Consider the following 23,708-nt stretch of genomic DNA (forward strand, 5'->3'; position numbering starts at 1 on the left):
ACCGAGTGGAACATCACGAGTTACATCTTATTTGCAATTGAAAAGAAGTCGTCAAGGAAACTGTTATCGACACAAAAACAGAATTGACTCCTGCAAATCCTTCGATCCGTAAAGGCCAGCTGTTTTGTGAGCAAATTTGTTTCCATTGGCACGCTCTGTGAAAGGTAAGTATATTTCAATTTGGGTATGATTACGGTTTAAAAATATGGCTTTTGAGTGCATAATGTTTTTTGAGCACTTGTGCATCCATTTATTAACTTTTCTTTTACAGTCTTATAAAACAAGGCGTCTTCTTTTGTCCTAAGCTCAAGAGAACACGAAAGGAAAAAAATGTTCTTTTAATTTCATTTTAAGCTTATAATTTATTATATCTGGGACTCTGCTTATAATGATAATCATTCTGCTGATATTGATTTTTTATTCCTTAGAATAAAGGACAACCATGTAACAGGTTGGCACTGTTATATAAACAAAAATGATGACTTTTCTGGCCTCTAATCAGCCTACTCTGTACCAACCCTTGTGTGCACTTCTCCTGTTGTAACTATAAGATCCTGTATCTTTCACCATTGTCAATGTAACATCAAAGTTGCCACATTTGTGTTATTACAGGCATACCGATGTTATGTCAATCAAGAAGATGACAAAGGTTTCTTTTTTGTATTTTTTCTTAATGTAGCTCTACAGTTGGCTCAAATTTATCTTTAATGTCATCTATGCTTCAACTTTCAAGTTCTACCTCACTAACCAAAGGTACAGTTATGTGTGCAGACAGTGATCACTGCCCATGCTAATCTTAATTAAACACCCTAGATGTTTCATCAATGCATTGACCTGTCAGAGCAAAGATCATATGTCTAGCCAGATACTTTTTAGGACAGTAATTTGACTGATAGATAAGCACTGAGAACTGCAATCATAAATCAAACCTTCAATTACTAATTATGATTAATAGAAAACTTTCCCATCTTCTGAGAGGAGGAGGTGGCCTAGTGGTTTTTACACTGGACTTACTGTTTGAGAAGTCTGGGCTCTAGAACTGGCCAAGTCAATGTATTGTGTTATTGGGTAAAATATTTTCCTTCTCAGTGCCTCTCTCCTAACCTCTCGGTTATCTCAATGGATAGAGCGCTGGACTGTTGTGCGGGAGGTCGAGGGTTCGAGCCCTGTCCGGACCAACACTCAGGGCCTCAAAATGATTGAGACGTATTTGCTGCCTTTCTATAACATCAAGAGATGGTTAGATATTCTAGTCTTCTCGGATAGGGACGAATAAATGGAGGTCCCGTCTTCTGCAGGGTTGGGGTAGGAGACGTTAATTTCCCACACACGAGATTACTGTGTGATGGATTTCCTCCCCTGGGTGGGATGGGTGGGTTTACAGATGGCCATGTGTTAGAAAACTCTTTACTGGGTTAATCATGTATTTACTCTCTTGAAATAAAGAACATTGTATTGTATTGTATTGTATTGTATTGTATTGTATGAACATAAAAAGGTACTGGTGAATAGTCAGGGAGGCTGGGGGAAAACCAGTACAATGGACTGCATCCCAGGTGGGGGAAGCGGGGGTGGGAGTGGGGGAAGTTACATTCCTAGTTGCTTCATGCTACTGTGACGATATGTCAGTTGTCTAGATCAGGCAATCAACATTTAGTTCGACCATGCTCTCGAGTTGTTGTTGTCCGTTTTGACAAGATGGCCGTGTAGCATTGCTTTGTTCAGATTAAAGTTCGGTTGAGTTTACTGTTTATTAATAAGTAACAAGTACATGGTGTCAGAAGTGAACGGCTCAAGCAGCGACCGGTAAAGACGGTCTTCGTTTCAGTTAGTAGACGTGCAGCTCGACATGTTCAAGTGCCTTGTTCAGCGAAGACTTGAAAGCAGACAAGTGTAGTCAAAATGCCAGCCGACGGTGAAAATGCCACGCTGCCATCGACAAGCGGTACGAACACTACAACTACATTCTCGTGTAACGTCTCTTTACCCCCGAAACTAGAGGTACGCTGTGTAAATCTCTCAAAAGAATGGAAACAGTGGCAACAGGTATGGGATGCCTATGAAGAAGTCACCGAATTACCAACGAAAACAAGCTGCCTTCGCGTAGCAACGTTTATTACTTGTATTGGCAAGGAGGCTCTCGAAGTCCACAATAGCCTACCGTTTTAAAGCGATGAAGAAAAAGCAGACATAAATAAATTGCTGGAGTTATGGGCAAATCATTGCATAGGGGAAACAAACATCGTCTACGAAGTATACAAATTTAACAACAGCATGCAGGAACAGGCAGAATAAATCGACACTTACATCGCTACACTCAGAGCGCTCGCCGAAACTTGCGAGTTTGGAACTTTGAAAGATAACATTATCCGCGATAGAGTCGTTTGTGGTGTCTAAAAATGGCATACGTGAGAAAACTGCTCCAAAAGTCCAAATAAACTAGTTGTAAGAAACCCTCGGCAACAGCCCCTAAACGTCTACAAAGGTTTCTTGTACGATTACAGCAATATGATGTTGAGATCCGTTACAAACTTTGTCCTGAAATGTATCTGGCAGACACTATGTCCCCGTGCCTACCTTCCAACAACTGCCCGGTCTCCAACTGAAGAAGAGACGGAACAAATTCATGCAGTTAAATTCTTTCCCATTTCAGAACCACAATTGGCTGAGATCAGCGTGAAACCGCAGCAGACTCAGTATTACAGTGCCTTACTCAAGTAATATTGCAAGGCTGGCCAGATCAGAAAGAAGTCCTACCATCAGAATTACATCCCTACTTCATTCTAAGAGATGAGCTAGCTGCACAGGATGGAATCCTCTTCAAAGGCTTCATATGTGTGATACACCTCTTAACCGTTCGTGGGAAACAGTTGGATGCGATATCTTCCATTTTGAAGGCAGAGACTACCTCTGCGCAGTAGATTATTATTCCAGCTACTTTGAAATCGACCAACTTAAGGACAAGTGTAAACTCCACGTTTTAATGTTTCCTTCACTTCAGAGTTTCACAGCGTTGTATATGGATTACAGCCTCTCTTACCTACGTCGCTTGGAAACTCTCTGAACATTTACGAAAAAAACCTTCGCGAACTTTGCAAACTAACTTAGATACTCACAGAAGACAGCAGAGTTAAAAAAAGGTCACGTGCACGTGAACTTGTTGCATCGCAGGAATTCACGAGCTGTTAAGCGTTCTTAAAATATTTTTGATAGCCGCACGCATACAAAATACGACACGACAACAAGAGTGGCAATGAAGTGATCGGAACCCTGAAGCGACACTTCTCAACACATGGAATTCCCCCAGACGGTGAGTTCCAACAGTTTACGACAAACTATGACATTGAACATGTTACCAGCTCTCCCCATTACCAAAAAAGTAATGGCAAGGCAGAAAATGCTATCAAGAGAGCTAAGAATCTGCTGAAGAAATCCAAGGCAGCCGGAACAAATCCTCTACCTAGCTCTATTTGCTTGGAGAAATACACCCTCTGAGGGCCTAGAAAGTTCTCCATCGCAAATTAAAGATTGTTTGGTCGCCGTACTAGGACACTGATTTCTACGATCAGTGAACTCCTAAAACCCAAAATAGTCGAGAAAGTCCGAGGAAAGCTCTTGAAGAGAAAACAACTACAAGCCAAGCACTACAACATCAGTGCCAAGGAACTTCCCCTTCCCCCTGAGCAAAGGAGAAATTGTTCGTGTAAAGCCTGCAGACAAGTCTGGTAGATGGTTCAAAGCTCGTGTAGAGCGGCAAGTGGATGTGAGATCATATGAAGTCAGGAACGAGGATGGAAAGATCTTCAGGAGAAATAGAAGACACCTCCGGAACAGTAAGGAACCAGCATGCACTAGGGGCAACCCTGAGCCCATCCACATGCCGGAACAGACTCACCTGTCGGAAAGTCTCACCATTTCCAAACCTGCTGTCAGTCCTCCTAAAACCAGTGCCCCTTTTGAGGTACCACCACTTAAAGAATCTCGAGAAACAACTTGTTCCAAGGAATAATTTGAGTATATCAACAAAGTTGAAATGGTAAATTGGCCACCGTTTCGATTATAAAAGCTGATGTTTTGAGCGTTAGCCCTTCGTCGGAGCGAATAGAGGAATTGTGGGTTGTGTGTGCTTTTAAAGGCAGAAAAAGGAGCTACGTGATTGGTGGGAACATGGCAACGGGAAAAACAAGGAACCTGGAGCAGCTCCCAGATAATTAAAGTGTCGAAGCAGTCTTCACCCCCCAAACCTGTTGTACGTCCAGTTACCCGAATTGGCCGGACGACTCGACCACCAAGTTACTCTAAGGACTTTCTTGTTGCCAAATGACATTGCTAATCATTCCTTTTAAGCTTCAATAGCTGAGGACATCGTTGCTCGATAATTTAGTTTTATCTTTTGTATTCATCCGTGATTAGTTTCTTTTCCTTAAACAATGAAGGGTGTGACGATATGTCAGTTGTCTAGATCAGCCAATCAACATTAAATTCGACCATGTGCTCGAGTTTTTTTTGTCCGTTTTGACAATATGGCCGTGTAGCGTTGCTTTGTTCAGATTAAAGTTCGGTTGAGTTTACTGTTTATCAAGTAACGGGTTCTGGTTTATACAGCTACATGGAAACCAGAACAAGCTCTTCTTTCTTTCCATCATCTGCATGTACCATCTGCAGCATATGCAGAATGTCAACATTTCAAATGGCCCTACCCAAGGCACAAACCTAGAGATTCAGTGTAAAGTTGACTTCATTAAAACCTTGCACAACAATTGGCAGGTTTCTCAAGGTGGAAGCGCAGTATTGTAGGCATTTATCCCATGTGTGCTGATAACTTGATGTTTTTGTTCGAGGTAGGTTATATAAAAGGTTGGTGTGCATTGATTTCTGGGTTTTTTTTGTCCATGACAGAGTTGACTGGAGCGACTGGGGAGGAAAGGAGTTCTGAGGATGATGGAAGTGTTGATAACAGTGCCAAGAGGCAGAAGTTGGCAGGTATTATTCGAGAGGGTTAAGACCAATGGTTTGCCAACAGCCCCAAATCTTAAAATGGAGGCACACACTTTGTCTGATATTACACTACAGGTATGAAACCAATGATCACACCCCTTGAATTCAGAGCTAGTAACATGTCTAAAAGGGAATTCTACAGAACATCTGATGGCTTAATACTTGGGCAACCAAGGAAAAAGAGTGAATTAATTTTAGAAGAAAACAATGGAACATAAATTATGTTTGATAAAAATGCGTATCTTGCAATGCAAATATACAAGTTTAAGAAGACCTGTTCAGCGTAGAAGTACTTTTTCAGAGCACTTAACTTAAAAAAAAGGTATGTGAGTATGTGAACAAATGTAGAAATTTTAAAAATGCAGCCAAATGCAAAAAGATGAAAAGTTGAAAAAATAAAAATTTGACTCAAGTGATTGGAATAAGGAGTATAGAAAAGAAGTTTGTTGTCACAACTTATCTCTGGCTTTGGCTTCAAATTCTGTTCTCCAGTTTCTTTCAATGCCTCATGGACAGGTGTCATTTCTCCATTTACAATATTTTAGTCAACTTGTTGTTCTGATGGGAGTGAGAGGTAACTGGTCTTTTGATGCTACACACACTTGTTCTCTTTGGCAAAATGTCCAATTGCCTTCCAGAAAATAATCTACATACATTGTGTTTATCATGTTATCCCCAGGGGATGTGCCTGTTGAGGTTCTAACTCAGATTGTGACAACAATATCAGACCCTTCTGCCATGCCAGGCCCTGAGGTAAGTAGAACGTGTGGTGAAATGTTGCATTTTACAGCAGTAGTGGTAAGGCAGGAAATGCAGAAAGGGATACGACTCAATCATGCCTTAGTTCATGAATTGCGATGTTCGTATTCAACTTTAGCGCGTCATTTTTATACCATTGAAATACAGTTGTGTTGAGAACGAATTCATTAGATATGAGCAGGCAAACAAATAAACAAAACAAAAACAAAGAAAAAGTTACAGACATAGACTGATGTAGTTTATTACTATCATTGACTTTGTGACTGCGCTAGGCAAATACAAATATTTTTTAATGGCATATAAGACACCAGAAGAATGGATCTATAATTTTTGACAAAGGAAAAGCGATGTTTGGATCCCCTCAATTCCTTCCCCCTCCCTTCTTGAGATCTCTTTTTCTTTAGAAAGTTTAATACCTACAACTTGTCATTGTCTAAACACCGTGATTTCATAAAGATTAGATTAATTCCAGTATTCAAGATAAGTCAAAAGCTTATGGCTCTCCCGTGTCGCGTAAAACGGTAGGCGAAAAACAACGATAATTTTTAGCAGGTGCCTTTGCTCAGAATTTAGTAAGATTACGAATAATAATACTAGAGTTGATGTTCTTTCACGATATGTAAAGTTTAGTTTGGGGAAATGAATTTGGAATTTTTTAAAATTTTTTGAAAATCGTGAAGAAAGACAAAAAAATCACACCATCCTGTTCTGCACATGTGACCATCAAGACATTTACATAACAAAAATTAACACGACTCCGATGCATATAGCAATTGAAAGTAAATCTCTGTAGGTTTGACATCTGCCCTGTCACTTTATGTCTCTGCTCGATCAAAACGGCTGCTCTTGAAAACGTCTAAACTTTGCAATTTCTATTCCTTGTGTGCTTGATACGACGTTTTGGTGTTCTTTACGACAAAATCCATTAAAACACAGATCGAGTTGACTATATAGACTGTATGCAAATTTGTTTCGCTTGAATCTATAAAAAAATTTGCATAGAGGCCGAACGAGCTTGCGCGACAGTTGAATTTGCTCATGGATTGGGGAGGGGTGGGGGGAGGAAGTATGCGGTCTTTCTCTATAATGCGTTACTTTGGGGTTGCAGATTGCTCTTTAGATCGCGAATAAACTATTTTATCAAGAATTCATCTTTCTTTTTACTTCCTTTTGAAGAATCGAACACTTCAATTTTATGTAACTAAGTTAACATCAGTGCATGTTTTATTTCCCACGTGAACTAAATAAAAATTCTAAATTTAAGAAAGACAATACTTTACGTGTTCCTGCTCTTGGAGAAATGCTAGAGGTTTTTTCTCTTTCGGGAATTTAGTCGCCAGTCCACGTTCGCAAAATTAATTTATCATCTTATAATGTCGCGCTATGCAAATTATGTAGGGTAGTTCTGTCAATTGAAAACCATCGAGCCTCTTTCCTGTTTTGAACTGATTTGATTGAAAACTTAGAAACAACATTATAAAGAGGACAACACGGCGTACACAACATGGCGTGATCTTAGGTATTTCGTTGACGATTTTCAACAAATTCTTAAAAATCCTACATTCATTTCCCCACAGTAAACTTTACATATATTATCTTACATATATTGTTATAATTATCTATATGCAAGACGTATAAAAATTATCTATAATATACAATTATCTATATGCAAAACGGTTCACAGTAACTTGCATGGGAACACATGCTTGAACTAGTTGGCTTTACTGTCAACTCTTTTACGGTTTCCTTTAGAATTTTCCGAAAAATTTGTATTAACAGTATAAAGAGTACAAATGTGAAAAGTGTGCTACGAAGAATTCATTGAAAACTAAGCCAGTTTTGATCGTGGCTGCAGCGGCGGGCTTCCGGCTCTGTTCATCATAAACCTCACGAATGAAATTAACCAAACGGTAAAATGAAGCACTTTGAAAATTAGAGAATATCATATCCAAGTTGGGGTCAGTATATTTGCATTGTTCTTTACGCTTTCTGCGTTGCCATGATTTCTAGAACAAAAACTATTGTGTTCTTGTTAACGGTCACGCATACACAACATGGCGTGATTTTGGGTACTTCATTGACGATTTTCAACAATTCTTAAAAATCCCGCATTCATTTCCCCAAAGTAACTCGGTATTGTCTTTCTTGATCTTACGAAATTCTAATCAAAGGCGTATGCTCAAAATTATCGTTATTCTTCTCCTACCGTTTTACGTAGCACGGGCGAGCCAAAACTTCTTTACTTCTCTTGAATACTCAGATATATCTAATGTTTATGAAATCATGGTGTTTAGACCATGGCAAGTTATACAACAAATTGGAACTATGACGGCTTTTTCTAGCGAAGCAGTCTTTGACAAGCGAGTCAAGTGAATCACGACTAATTTCCACCCTGTTTGCACACGTTTGGGATCGCCAAATTGTGCAAATGTTGAAAACGGCTTCCATCGTTTTTCTCCGGAATTAACAGATATTTCAAGGAAAAAACTGCATGGCATTCATTTACTTACTAAAGACTATCTATATGCAAACGACGAGTGAATTTGATTTTTTTCAGCTTTGCCAAAGATTTGCGATTTTGTTTGATTCTTGCACGGATCTGCTCTTACAGGTAATTCAACAGTTTTGAGTGAGAAGAGTAGCACTTGCGATTGCCATGCACTTTCCATACTTCAGACTCAATCCAACGGCAGGCTGGGCCTAGATAGTAATTCTTAATACAGATGTTTCTGAACTCTTCGAATACATTTGTAAGCAGGAAAACGTCTGATATTAGATAAAGGTCGTGATAATCACCCAACGTCCTCATTTTGAACTTATTCCAGGCATTCTTTGCGTTTTCTTGTAAGCGGACAATTTATCATGGAGACAGGCAATGATTCGAATTCTTTTTCCTCTGCTTTCAGGAGTGTTACTGGTCTAAAATTAGCATAATCAGTCCTGTCCTTCTTTTTAGAAATCGGGGCTCCAGTTACGAAGGCACAAGGCTGACGGCCGTTGGCTTCAGAATTTTATTATAGACTGCGTCCCATCCCGTGGCTTTCTGGGTGTTTAGTTCCTCTAACTCGTTTTCGACTGCACGAGAGTCTCTTGTTGAATTCAAAGTGAGGACTATGATAAGAATGGCGAATTGCTTCTACGCTTACGTGCGTGTTGAAGTCTTCTTACTTCTTAGCCGAGATGAAGGACATGCTGGCCTCCAATTTCGTTTTCCATTGTCAAAAAGAAATCTCCAAATACTTCCGATACATTTCTTTGGTTGCTAATAATGCTGTCCGTATGGAAATATTTGTGGTATCTCTACTTTTCGAACTTATAAATAGGTTGAAGGTCTTATAGAAGAATAAAGGCTGATAGTTTCGAAAGAAACTGTTTGGGGCTGCGTCGGTGGGGGTGACGAAATAACTTGGATATATCAACAAAGTTGAAGTGGTAAATTCGCCACCGTAACGATTACAAAAGCTGACGTTTCGAGCGTTAGCCCTTCGTCGGAGCGAATAGAGGAATTGTGGGTTGAGTGTGCTTTTAAAGGCAGAGAATAGAGCTACGTTATTGGTGGGAACATGGCAACGAGAAAAACAAGAATAAATTAGTGGAATGAAAGGCGTTCGTTGATCCCTGTGGGATCTAGACTGCCGGTTTGAAAGATGAGCTTTTGTTCAAGATTTTTACGGCTTTCCGTGCTACCCAAGTGTGAGGAAAGACCGCAGATTGCCATTTGTTGCTTAGAATGATTAGGTCTTATAGAAGTCCCGGTTTCGTTTTTAATTCACTTCTGTGACCAATAGTCCTTAACAGCTTTTCTCCTCTCCCTTGTAACGATGTTTCTTTACTTTCGCTTCATTTTCCAAGTTTCAAGTGAGCGATTCCGCGTGTACATGTGTGCATACTTTCTTCTCTTTTTTTCTCATTTAAATGGCTCTCTTCCACTCATTTGTCACGTATAGCACTTATTTGTCTCTGACTCGCATTTTCTTTTTCAGGCCTACTCTGGGACCTTAAGTTGCCTTAAGTCGCCTTAAGTCGCCTAAAGTCGCCTAAAGTCGCCTTAAGTTGCCTTAAGTCAGTATTGGCTACGCAATGTTATATGGGTTCCACCCTAATCCCAATTGACCTCATTTCACCCCACTTTAATCATAAGGATCAGAGGAATATGCCGGTTTGAAAGATGAGCTTTTGTTAAAGATTTTTACGGCTTTCCGTGCTACCTAAGTGTAAGGAAAGACCGCAGATTGCCATATGCTGCTTAGAATGATTAGGTAAATTAAAATGCCTAGGAACTGGTTTCGATGTGTCCTTGTCATTCCTTTCCACGTCTCGAAGGTGTTCTCGGAGTCGTTCACCTAGTCTTCTGCCTGTTTCGCCGATGTATATCTTTTTGCAATAAGTGCAAGTTATACAATAGATTACATTGGCGGAGGTGCACGTGAAGTGATCGGTGATCTTAATGGATAGTTTAGGTCCCGATATTTTATCAGTGTTGTGAATGAAAGGACACGTTTTGCATCGTACACGAGCGCATTTAAAAGTGCCTGGTTGGTCATTAGTCTGAAAAGAACTTCTGACCAAAAAATTGCCTATGTTTTTGTCGTGTTTGAATGAAATGAGCGGAGGCTGCGAAAAGATAGTGCTTGTCTCTGGATCGTTTTGAAGTAATTTAAAGTTTTTGAGAATGATGGATTTAGCTGAGTGGTTGTGAGGGTGAAACGTGAGAGTGAATGGAATGCGGTTGGAGTCTTCTTTATGCGACGTTTGTAGTGCTGAATGTCGATCAATAAGTTGGGCGCGGTGGTAACCCGCTTGAACGACAGAAACAGGGTAACCACGTTTATCGAAAAACTGGCACATTGACTCTGATTTTTGGTGGAGATCAGAGTCATCACTATATAAACGACGAAGTCATAGAAACTGAGAAAAAGGAATGGAATTCTTGACGTGAGATGGATGCGAAGACGAATATAACAAGTAATTATGCGAGTCTGTAGGTATGTAATACACACTAATGCATAAACTGTTACCTTCAATTGAAACTTTGATGTCTAAAAGGGATAAAGAATTGTCAGAAATTTTCCAGGTATATTTCAGAGCCGGGTGAAAAGAATTGACTGCAGTTATGAATTGTGTGAGCTCCTCTCTGGGAGAGGAGGCAGGGCCGATACAGTCGTCGATGTAGCGACCGTAGAGTTCAGGTTTGGAGCTGTTGTCTTGGCTGAAAATTTGGTGTTCGACAAAATCTACAAAAAGATTGGCATAGCTAGGTCCCATTTAGGCGCCCATGGCTACACCATTGGTTTGTTTGAAGAAGTTGTTTCCGAATGAAAAACAATTGAGTGTGAGCAATAGTTCGGCTAAGCGTAGTAGTGTTTCAGATTAAGGTTCCTTAACAGTACGTTGATCCAAAAAATGTTGAAGGGCCAGAAGGCCTTCGCCATAAGGAATGACAGTAATATTCATGGTGGAAAGAAGTTTGTTTTGGCCAGGGAAATTAAAGTCTCGAAAAATTTGAAGAGCGCGTTGGCTGTCTTTAATATATGATGGTAAAGTTTTGACGATGGGAGCCATAATTTTGTCTAGATAACTGGAGATAAGTTCGGTAGGGCAACTGCAAGCCAAGACAATGGGCCGACCCGGTTTGTTAGGTTTGTGAATTTTAGGTAAAAAGTAAATACGAGAAGCTCTAGGAGTGGTTATGATGAGATTTTTTGCTGTGGCCGGCAATTCTTGTTTAGTTATGAGCTGGTTGATCGTATTCTTGACGGAGTTTTGCTTTTGATAAAAAGAGATGTCAGAAAGTTGCCGCAAAGCTTCTTTTTGGTAGAGGTCAGTGTAAGTTGCCTTAAATCGCCCAAAGTCGCCCAAAGTTACGGCGACTTAAGGCCCCAGAGGAGGCCTTTATTCGGAACATGCACATCTAGAACACGTTCAAACAAAGCAAACCAGAACATATTGATCATCAGGTGAATTAAAAAAATCTCTTCAACAACATTTTGCTATCATGATAGATTTTTGCATAAAATTTTGGGTAATCCTTATTTTCATCATGTTGAGAATATTTAATTTGAGAAAAATCTTCAGGATTAAGTTTTTCAGATGACTTCCTCGATTTGTTTTTATTTGGAAAGGTTCTTAAAGCTTCTCGAGCTTTATTTTCAATTTTTTGAAAAGATTCTCTGCCATTGTCGTCAACAGACAATCCAACGCTATAACTCCTTCCTTGTTCATTTTCAACTTCATAAATTTTCATATTTCCTTGAGTTTATAAATTTCATGGGATTTCCATCGTGCTTTACTTTGCTAAAAAGATTGTTTTATTTAACCATTAATTTCAAGTTTACGGAGATCAAGTTATTCTGGTCGAAAATCTTCTTTGGTGACAGTTCTGTTAATCCTTTTCTTTAGATAAAAATTAAAATGTCCAGTCTCTCGCTCTCTCTCCCGCTCTCTCCCTCTCTCTCTCATTCTCAAGAGCATCAATCCGCTCTTGATTTTCTATTGTCCTTTCTCTTGCTTGCTCCCTTGAAACGGAGCTTACATTCTCACTATCAATAATCCTCCGATAATCTTGAAGGAACGTTTGCAGCTCTCCAATTTCTTTATCCTTCTGAACGATCAAAACCAGTCGTTCTAGGCAAGTGAAGTTTTGATTTTTTCTGTGAGTTTTGGATTTAACCTTCAATCATTCGTAACCCTTTCTCCAGTATACTTGGAATATGCCTTCTTTCCACGACAAAACATCTTCACCTGCAACTTTCCTCTTTCACTATAAGAAACCTCAAGTTCTGTAGCCTTTACTCGGAAAATTTTTGGTGAGTGATTGCATGCATTTTTTTTTAAAAAGGAAGACTCACGAATTAGTGGTATCACTTTCAATGAGAGATGTTTCGGCAGTTTTTGACCCCTTCTCTTCTCCGCTGTTTATTGTCCTCTCAATCATTGGAATTTCTTCACCTACTGGCCCTGCAGTTGAATAAATGTCTGGTTGAAAAGATATTGTTGTATCTCCATCACCTTCATCTTCATCGTCCTCATAATCATTGTGTTGAGCCGAGCATCGGTATCTCCAAGTTCAACCATCTTAAATAAAAGATATGTGAGTTTAATGGAAGTCAGTGAACAAAGTAATCAGAGTTTTGAAAAAGGACGTCAAACCTCAAAGCGGACCTCATAATTCATGGAGTAACATTCAATCCGAACAAGGCCTCTCCTAGTGAAATCCTTTAAGTTCCAGTTCCAAAGCTTGATAATGGGGTATAACTTGTGCTTGGATCATTCGCACTTATCTTCGACCTGACAGTGAGTGGACATACAATTTATTTCCTCGTAAACAACCTATCAAGAGCTCTTGTTGATCGACTTACTGTGACGTTTGCAGGAGAAATCGCGCAGGACACTGATGGTTATGATTCATTTCAGCTCTATGAGGACCTCTTCTTGACTTACAGTGAAACAGCAAGCATTTTCAGAGAAGAAAAATGTTCTGTTGTGAGGGGATCTGACCTAAAAAAAAGTTTAAGCACTATCCCTCATTCCTGCAGTTTATGTCTCGTAGAAGAGAAGAACAAGTTCCCTTATTGACTTCCTTGGAACATTGATGCTCTCATTGATTATCGTGCCAGAAACCTTATCTATTGAGATTGTCTTGAGATGAGTGGAATGTTCGTACACGAATCTCTCTCCATTTTTGTCGTTAGACAAGGCCTTTCAGCGAGTTTTTGACAGTTAAAGACTTTATACTCCAGCTGGATGTTATTCAATGCAATAAGTAGACATCCATGAAGGTGGTTGTCAATAAAAGACCGAAGCTATCTCCAGTATAAAAGTCTGGTGAATTCATCATGCGGTTCCCCTTCCCAAATCTTCTATGGACTTCTTCCTACATATGTCTTGTCTTCTTGAAAGCATCAAGTTCAGGAAATGTGAAATCTCACATTAATGATGCCGATCGATACCATGAATTTCACGGGTGATATTTTGAAATCATCGCCAGAAATCGAGGACATTTTGCTCCCGCATTCATTTGTCAGCGGATTGCAGTCGGATGAAAACAAAGATGGCGGTCAAGACAAATTCCATATAAAATATTGAACGATTTAAGTTCTGTGGACCTTCTTTATGGAGAAAAAAGCAAAAGAAAGACAACTTTGAACTGATTTCTTGGTATTTTTAAGGCAGAGCACTTATAGCAATTTGCTGTCTGATATAATGCAAGGGACTCTATCTACTAAGCTTTAATGTCCACTCAAGCTGGCTTTTTTTTTAATCGTCTAAGATGTCAGACATTTTGGAAATTGTCACTTAAACCACTTGCATTAAATAATGGGAAGATCTAGACAAATCGTACTTGAAAAGGGCTTTTTCTCCCAGTTGAAAACAAAGTTCAACGAACGTACTAATACAGATTTCTCTGATCTGCTTCTTAATTTTCGCGCGAGAAAATTTTTATTCAAGGCCGTACTTTAGTATGAGGGGTCTGGATTGAGTTTATTTCCCGTCAAGCATTGCTGAATTAGAAAAACTAATATGGCGACAGTTTGAAGGTTTCGCAGAGGGTTTTTCTTTTAACGCTTTCCCTTCTGGTGCGTCCTCAAGGATGGTCTCAGGTTACAGACGCCACAGAGCAAAAATAGCAGTTTTCAAGCTCTTTTGGAAGTATCTCATTGTCAAGAAATGTCTCTTTTTATGGACGATTTGCTTACTTCCAACTTCCCTTTATTTAATGCGAGTCGGAGCTAGTTGACTCCCTGGAGGGCTGCTCCTCAAATCGGCGATCCTTTGCCATGGATTATGCTATATTTGAAACAGACTAGAGGTAATGGGTAGCCTCGAATATCGAACATTGCTGACTTTGCTGGAAGTAAGTAGACAAACAGCTTTTGAATTATTTTTATGTTAGAAGTACAACTTAATCTCTACTGAACATGTTTCGAGTCGGAGCTAAGGAATAATCTTACTCGTATTTGTGGTATTTTGGATTTTTGTGGAAATCCCATACCTTTCCTTACACGATTTCGCCGCCATTAACTTCTCAATACGCACGCGCGTCCGGCATTTTGACCCAAATTTCTGGCCATGTCAAGCGTGATGAGCAAAGGCCTTGAAATCAAGGCTGTCCATTTTTAAATCTAGTTAAAAAAAGAAAAACCTTGATGTCAAGGTTGTTTTTATGAGTTGCCTTAAAATTCAAGGTTGTATCAATATGTCCAAGAATCCCCCCGGGCTTATAACTACTCGTGCTCTATCAGGTTACAAAACACGGAACTGAGTTAAAGCTTTCATATCATCTACCAATTTGTGCTATGTCCGACCATTTCCCGGTGAAAATTGTGAAATTTCGGAACAAACGAGCCGGCAAGTAACAACAGAAGAAAAACCAAAGGTTTGTAAATGTGCCAAGCGTCGTAATCGACGTCATTATAACGTTAGTAGAGACGAAAATCCTTAAAGAGAAAACGAAACAGACTTTTCGAATTTTAATTTGAAGGTTTTCACGCTCAGTTAGATTATAAGCTTGCGTACGGGAATAAAACTAAGACAAAGCTAACACTCGTATGATATCATATAGTTTCCGACTCAAAAACAAAACAGAACAAAACAGGAATGATGATATTACCAAATATTACCAAACTGGCATAGTTTTAACTCATAACAAATGATAACGTAGTCTGAGTAACCATTACACGTCATCAGCCTGGAGTGCATTGCGCACTATTCAAGATGGCGGCCGCGGGATATTCGTAATGGCTTTCAAAACCCTTCTTGGGAAAATGATAAAAAAATCAGAAGAAATTTATCATGGAGAAATGTTTACAGCCAGTGGGTGACTAAATACAAACTGCAATACAGCGACGATGGAGTAAACTTTCACTATTACGGAGAATCCGACCATAGTCCGCCAAAGGTAAGGCTGTCTTCAAATATCCCTTTATTCTGTTTGGAACACCTGACGGCATTGAACAGGTAATGTTTTTAATAGCCTTTAGATTTGTATAAGTTTTGAGCTCGCATTAAGTTTAACTTTGAAGAGAAAGGATTTTGGTGAAAAGAGACGGGAAAAGAAAGAAGAACTAGGTGTGTAAGCATTTGTTTCTATCACAGATGGGCAGGAAAATCTTTTAACTCACCAAACCCCAGCGTTTCCAGTTGCACAGTGGACATATTTATACCTTGCATTACTCTTTTTGACCTCTTTTAGCGGACTACTGGGCACAAAGACTCTAGGCTCTGACTAGATTTGGTGGCAAATGTCGTTTCAAAATTTTGCCTTTCTTTCGCGATCAGTTCTCCTGATCTTTCTTAACGACCCAGATACAAGAATAATTACGGCAGAGGATAGTACATTAAGTTTAACTTTAGGTAGACAGGGTTCTGATAAAAAGTTACGGGAAAAGAAGGAACGTACAGACCTCTCTAAGTGAGCCTGACAATGCAAAGTACCCTTCTCTTTGAATCAATTAATTCATCTCGGCCCCCGTATTTATTGCCATTTTCTTGCAGAACCTAACAAACGACGCCAAACATTTTATTTGTTCTGTAAATAAAAAAATAAAAAAATTAAGCCCACGGTCTAACTACAATTAAGGACCTTTAAATTTTTATGCTTCTCTTAACCAAAGCAATTCCCCCATTCCCCATCCCCCTCCCCCCCCTCCCCTCACGGCCTTCCGTTGTGAAAAAAAAAAAAAAACTCTTCTACCGACAGTTTAAACATCTACTAAGGTGAAAGGAAGTAAGGCTCTGCATTTAGGTCTCGCAAAATTTTTCTATCATTGGCGAGTACGCTGCTTCCTTGCTTTCGTTTCTACTTCAATTGTATACTTATTAATTTTCATCGTCAGCTCTTTCAAGGAAATAATGACACAGACAGCATTGTTTACCCCCAATTATACCCTCCGATCAAAGCCCGTTTCATCAGATTAAGACCGACAGAATGGTCTGTTCATGTCTCACTTCGGATGGAGCTCTACGGTTGCTTAGGTATGACAGCCACTTTATGTCATACATTACTGATACATTAATAAACGAAATGACAAAAAACTAGACTTCGTGAAAAATAAAGAGTATTTTGAGCTTTTCCTGTTTTTAATCATGTGCTTGTGGCTTCGCAATTAGTATATCTATACTTTGTACTCTGTACCTTTGTAATTAGTCGTTTATTTTTTGTCATTAGAATAATATTATATTAGAATGCAATTGACACGTTTCACATACTACCTGCCTCGATTAGCTTCGATATTTTGCAGGTAGTCTTCATTTATAAGTTAATTTGGGAGTATAAATAAAGATGTTGTTCAGATGCAATGAATATATGAAGTTCATATATTTTGAACTGCGGTATTAGATACGTATGATGCACGATCCTCGCAGTAGATAGCGCTATTTATGTAATAGCGAAAATCAGACCTGAAAAAAATCAGGCCTGTACGGGATTCGAACCACTGACCTCTGCGATACTAGTGCAGCACTCTACACTAGGTAGATGCTAGGTACACGCAGGTAGAGCGCTGCACTAGTATCGCAGAGGTCAGTGGTTCGAATCCCGTACAGGCCTGATTTTTTTCAGGTCTGATTTTCGCTATTGCATAAATAGCGCTATCTACTGCGAGGATCGTGCATCATACGTAAAGATGTCGTTGTTGTTGTTATTGTGTATGTGTTATTGACTACTGACTGACCAACCGACCCACTGAATGAAGACTGATAGAAAGACTGACCAAAGCAACGATCGACAAACTGACTGAATAGCTGACCTATAAGCGACCAAAAGTAACCAGTTGAAATCAGGTTAGCATTTTTTGCGCCAAATTTAACATCTTGGGCATTAGGAGCGAGAGAAAAGAAATTCAGGGCCTGTGGATACATCGGTTTTCTACATACAAATCACAAAACCATGTTTTCCGAGACACTAACACTGACTTTATGACTGAAATATAGTTCCCTCAGCAAAGCTACGTTGCAACCGCAAAAACATGACAATAAATGTTCCTAAGACCCTCCTTCCTGGTATCAACCGTGAGCATCTCCGACTCCTGGACACGAAATGCAAAGCTGAGAAAGACGACACTTATTACAGTCTAACAACACCGCTAACCGCGTGTAAAACTACACGCAAGCACACGACTACAGATGTCGTTTACTCCAATATGGTCTTGAAAGTTCCCACAGCTTCCAAAAAAGCCATGATACGTGAGTTGAAAATACAGTTCAGTTGTGTTCATTCCAGTCATGGTGTGGTGTCATCGGTTGGTTGGAGAGCAGTCAATAGAAAAGTCATAATTAGTGAAGAAGGCAAAGGGAACTTCACACTCGTTTTGAATATGTTCCCTGACAAGAAATTTGAGATTCCTTACAAGGAAGAGGATTTTCTTTTATTTGTGGCACAGAAACGTCTTTTCTTGGAGGTATCGGTGATAAGTGATAAGCGGATGTCAAGTATTGCTGATCGATGTTATACCACGCCCACTCATCAACGAGAAAACGCACCGAAGTATGAGTTTATTTCGAAAGGGTAAGCCAAGTATTTGATCATATTATTTCTTGCAGTGGCCGTTAGACTTCAATTTAGAGTCAGAGAATACTTTTAACTACCTAAGCATTGCAAACCTTCTAAAATCTGGCCCTAAACGAAATCAACCATCTTCCAACGCTTGTGATGCTACATGCAAGACTTTCGCAGTAAAATTATAAGTATTGTGGAAACGCAATAAAATGCAATACAAAGCAAGGAGTTAAACGACATAATTTGCGTCCCCTTCTCTTCCTCTTCTTCTTCTTCTCTCGTTTTCTCGTCCAAATGGGCCAAGGTGTCATCAGCTTGAACGTAGAAGAAAAATAGCGTTGGTTGAAGACGGTTGTTTGGTTTGACAGTTTTTCTATTTGTTTAGCTAAATTATAAAGTGGATTTTTTTCTTAGAAGTGCCAACTATCCCTCTGTGGTCTACCATTCCGCACACTCGATCAACTTGCAGGGGTTTAGCATTGAAACCGCTAAATTTATTGGTACCGATTCGTTTGTATTTGTTCAGTGCCACGTGATCATATGCGACGCAACCGACCCAGATTCCCAATGTGCGAAGAAGTGTTCATCAGGTAACATAGGGAAACGTCAAGTAAGTGATCACGAGATGGATGAGCAGTATTCTTGGACCCAGGGTCCGCTCCTTCATGTTAGCGAGGAGAAAGAAGAGAAGGAAAGCAATGGTGGAGCCAGTGACGAAAAGAACGGTATGTACGCAGACTTCAGATTAAAACATTTCTAAAGAAATATATCATACGGTACATCGAATTAAGTCACACCTGTAACTCAGATGTAATTTGGCTCTCTGAAGTTATAATTAGAAAGCAGAGGTTGTCGTTGTCGGCGCTAATTACTGTTGCGTGTGAATGAAATAGCCGCGCAAAAAGAATACCCTTCATCAACTTTGAATAGTGGCTATTATGTTTTTTTTGTTTGGCTTTTGCTTTCTTCTCCCTTTTTGTATTTTTTTTCTTTTTTGGAGATCTTTGGATTTCAGCTTCTTTCATTATCAGGTCCTTGGAAAGATGACCGTTATCAATCTTAATAGATTGCTTTTAAGTAAATTATAAATACTTTTAAGCTATATTAGTAGCATGGTTACCTCGCCAGCCGGCAAGCAAACACATTAAAAGTATTGCATTTTCGGTTGAGTACCACAGTAAAAAAGGGAAAACGTCTTACATTGACCCCAAAATAATTTTAGGCTTCCTACAACAGTATGACCCCCTTCCTATTCCCAAGGTAGCGTCATGTTGCCTGCTATTTAAGATAAATGAGACACAATAGGCAATCCATTCAAGTAATTATGGAACTTTTAATTGATAAACAAGGGGTTGCTTAACATGGTTGGATGAAGGGATAATTTAGTTACCTATATTCTACAAAAGAACGTCTGTATAATACCTTAATACGTGGCTGCTTTATTCGTACTTCATTTATCAACTACCTTCTTGCTTCTGTTGGAGGTTTTACAGCTCGCTCGGCCGAATTAACGAGAGGTACTAGGACTCTGTATCTTTTCTTTTATTCTCTTCCAAAAGAGTTAAATTCTGCCACAGCGACGTTCTATGTTTCTAATGCTCTACGCATCTAATACTCTATGCATCTAATGCTCTAGCGAGAGGTACCAACGCTTTAAGTAGGAAAACCGTAGACATGTTTGGGTTAGCTGACCGTGAGAGTTTTCACAGTGCATCCGTTTATTTTGCAAAAAGATAGGAAAATGTGTGACCCTCACCAAAGCACTTTGACGGGCGCCAAGGAACCAATTGAACGTCAACAGCTGCGCACAGGAATCGCGCACACAAACAGGAACTTCAGTGTGGGTATAACGCAAGGTCAGCCTTACCAACGCAAACATGACCACCTATGAAACAAATTATTCTCAACCATAAGAAGCGATCAAAATGTCTAATACGGTTATTGGGAAAGCTGCGAGCTGAGCTAAAACAAAATATAATTCTACCAAAACAACACTTAGGCGCAAGAGGCAAGGCTTAACAAAACAAAAGTTCAACTGAAAAAAAACATCAAAATAACGACTTCTAATTTACTTCACAACACTTCTTTAGCTTCTGATATTACCTTCGTAGTTGGTCTGGTAATGATATGCATTGCTTGCCTGGCGGCCATGGGAACTGGACTTGTAATCTTTAAAAAGTTACGACACAAACGGTCTGCTGCAGAAGTTTTCAGTGGTCATGAGAAGGAAAAGCCTGAACATTGATGATACAGACCGGACTGGACTGAGCTGGCCCTATAGGGCACTTGAGTTTGAGAAATACATAAACTTTCACTAGATGCGCTGTTGCCTTTCTTTAATTGTTCTTTGAGAACTCAGTATTTTACACGAGGACTAGTTTTTCAACAACTTATGTTAACGACCTCTTTCTGTCTTTTTGGTATAACCAATGATTGGAAATCGCAAGTTCAATTTCCTGGTGTAGAAGTTGGCCAACACTTTTCGATTAAACATAAGCCGTAGGCCACCTATTTCCAGAAAAATCCTAACAGCAACTCAAAAACATGAGCGCGGGTGGGAACTCAACGTTGATAAATAAATGAATAAAGGCTGATAGTTTCGAAAGAAACTGTTTGGGGCTGCGTCGGTGGGAGTAACGAAATAATTTGGATATATCAACAAAGTTGAAATGGTAAATTGGCCACCGTAATGATTACAAAAGCTGACGTTTCGAGCGTTAGCCCTTCGTCGGAGCGAATAGAGGAATTGTGGGTTGTGTGTGCTTTTAAAGGCAGAAAATGGAGCTACGTTATTGGTGGGTGCATGGCAACGAGAAAAACATGAATAAATTAGTGGAATGAAAAGCGTTCATTGATCCCTGTGGGATCAATGAACGTGTGTTGATAAATAAAGTGTGTTGATAAATAAAGACTCCTTCAACTGCAGGATAACGCAAGTGATCTGCTCACAAGTGTTTCCAATTTTTCACTTGATTGGCTTACTGGGTAGTGCAAAATCTCAAGACCAAGCTGCATGAAATCGAAAACTGCTGGCTGAGTAATTGTTTGTGAAAATTTTCTAATCAGCGATGAGTATGATAACACTGGTGACATCAAAGCGTACCGTTAGAGTTTGCCTCGCTTTAGATTTTTTCATATCTAAGATTAAGACAAATATTCATAACTTATTTAAGTGGGCTTAGCAGGATGATGATGTGAAGATATCTGTTTCTGGAGCCTTGAATACAAAGGGAAATCAGGAATATTTTTCTTCGCCAAGTCTTTCTATTCCTAACATCTCTCCAGGTACGCTTTGATTCCTTAACGTTTAGACCTGGAGTAGAAATGTCTTCAAAATCTGGTATGAATATGTTATCTCACATATTAAAAGATATTATGTAGCGATTTAATGCTTAAAAATTGTATTTCACAAGCCAAGGCTCTGTTTTATTCCTAAAAAGTTTGAGTAGCCTTAAAACTTCGACTCTGTCGACATTACAAACAGTGTTCCGTTTGCAAGGTTGCCGAAAAGTTTAGTTCTGCTTCATGATGCCAAATGGATGTGATTTACACCAATTAAAGATACAAAGCTAGTATTGTTTTCAAACGAGTCATAACGAGTAGAAAGCATAATAAGCTAAGATTCTTTCATCGTCTTTTACCTCATTGAGCAAAAGATAGAACTTTTACCTAAAAACACAAACTGTTTAATTAGTATAAAACCGCTGCACTTTCGTTTAAGCAGTCATAAAGGTAGCACTGTTGTCGTTTTTGCCTTGAGGTACAACGCTGGTACCATGCTGCTGTTACAATAAAGTAAGTATAAATTATATTGTATGCGTTATACTTAGCATGGAAAATCGTCGAATCTGTAATAGAATTCAGTTCCCTGCACATTTACGGTTTTCATTTCAAATTAAATCAAAATTATGACCAACTATTATGATATTCAGTCTGGGTTTTTCATTTGATTCATTTGAGATCAAAGATTAGAGAAGGTGTAATAAGAATCAGGAATCCTGCATAGAGTCATGAAATTAGGAAAAAAAAAAGGGCGGAAAGTTGTCGATCTTGAAGAATGGAGGTAAATATTAGTCTCTGTTGAATGAGGTAGAAATTTACTGAGCTATTCTTATACTCATCACCAATTAAAACACCTATCATCTTTGCTTTAATTTCAAAAATTGACGGAATGACCCGTGCTTTTCTTCGAGTTGGGTAAAATTGGCTAAACTGTCGTGGAGAACTAGTAAGACCCCTCAGTAATCCAGGTCCATCATACAGCTCTTGAATTTCTTAGCAGTTTTATCGCCACACTATAGATCTCAAAGCTTATTCATTTCATCCATCCTGAGATTTTCTCTGTGAAGTACTTTCGTTCGTGTGTCTGATTGAACGAAATATATTTTTTCACCGTCGTTCGCTTCCAATCTTTGGCTAAATGCGTCGGTCAGTAGTTAGAAACGGGGGGAGGGGTCTTAGTCATTTCGAAATTTCAAAAGTCTTCCTCCTGTTTCGATGACTCCATATCATCATTCTCAAGTGAGAAGAGAATAAAAATGAATAGTTAATTTATACCGTACGAAGGTGGGAAACGTAAAAAAGTTTAAAATATTTAAAATATTTAAATAAATAATTGCGCGTGTTGAGTTCATAAATGTAAACTATTAAATAAATAGTTTCGCGCGTATGGAATCCGAATATTTAATAGTTTACATTTATGAACTCAACACGCGCAATTATTTATTTAAATATTTTAAATATTCTAAACTTTTTTACGTTTCCCACCTTCGTACGGTATAAATTAACTATTCATTTTTATTCTCTTCTCACTTGAGAATGATGACATGGAGTCATCGAAACGTTGTGTGTTTTTCTCGCTAGTGTTTATTCTTAAATGTCTAACAAAATCAAATGTCATTCTTCCTCCTGTAAAATTAAAATATCATCGACACATACACTGTTCATGTCTTTTTTACAAGATTCAACACGATTGCTTGTATCCATCGACAAACTCATTTTAATATTGAAATATCAGGATCAAATAACTCCTTCAGGAGGTAAATCGTTTGTAAGTAGAACTAGCACGAGCTCCTCTAGTACGAGACCACGTTTTGGACCAAACCTCAGGTAATAGAGAACTGGCTCGTTCTCATTTACAATTGTCTATCGATGTTATAGATCTTCAAAGAACGCACAGGACCTGTTGCTTGCCTTTGACCGCCGTTCCAACTCGCCAGATGAATAGAGATTTTTCACATTCTTTGAGGAGTCGAGTCGCTTCACCTTCAAGCCAAATGGTCTTTAAAAAGTGGTTGAACTCTTTGCGTCAATTGCCTTTTTACCTCATGATAATGACTTAGTTATACCAGGAGGTCTAGGTATGGACGCAAAATTCACTCACTCAATTACTCACTTACTCACACACTCACTCAATCACTCCATTCTAATCTGTTAGACAATTAATTTATGTATT

The 23,708-nt window shown here is 39.0% G+C and overlaps 1 protein-coding gene and 1 long non-coding RNA gene across 2 annotated transcripts; both read left to right on the forward strand.

Annotated features, from left to right (window-relative positions):
• The first annotated feature begins 53 nt into the window (after nt 1-53).
• On the forward strand, nt 54-10,042 carry LOC148719011 (uncharacterized). The gene is made up of 6 exons (XR_015994082.1): nt 54-164; nt 680-753; nt 4,900-5,073; nt 5,678-5,751; nt 8,315-8,368; nt 8,714-10,042. It is a non-coding gene; the product is annotated as an uncharacterized LOC148719011 (long non-coding RNA).
• Nucleotides 10,043-15,433: 5,391 nt separating this feature from the next.
• On the forward strand, nt 15,434-20,595 carry LOC111335337 (ZP domain-containing protein; the record flags this gene model as incomplete). Its single annotated transcript, XM_088740055.1, has 5 exons — nt 15,434-15,655; nt 16,593-16,731; nt 17,689-18,262; nt 18,668-18,978; nt 20,344-20,595. Coding segments are annotated over 5 exons (1,401 nt in total), but the record flags the coding sequence as incomplete, so codon positions are not given.
• Between the last annotated feature and the right edge of the window lie 3,113 nt (nt 20,596-23,708).

Source organism: Stylophora pistillata, chromosome 12 (assembly GCF_964205215.1).
Source record: "Stylophora pistillata chromosome 12, jaStyPist1.2, whole genome shotgun sequence".
Lineage (NCBI taxonomy): Eukaryota > Metazoa > Cnidaria > Anthozoa > Scleractinia > Pocilloporidae > Stylophora > Stylophora pistillata.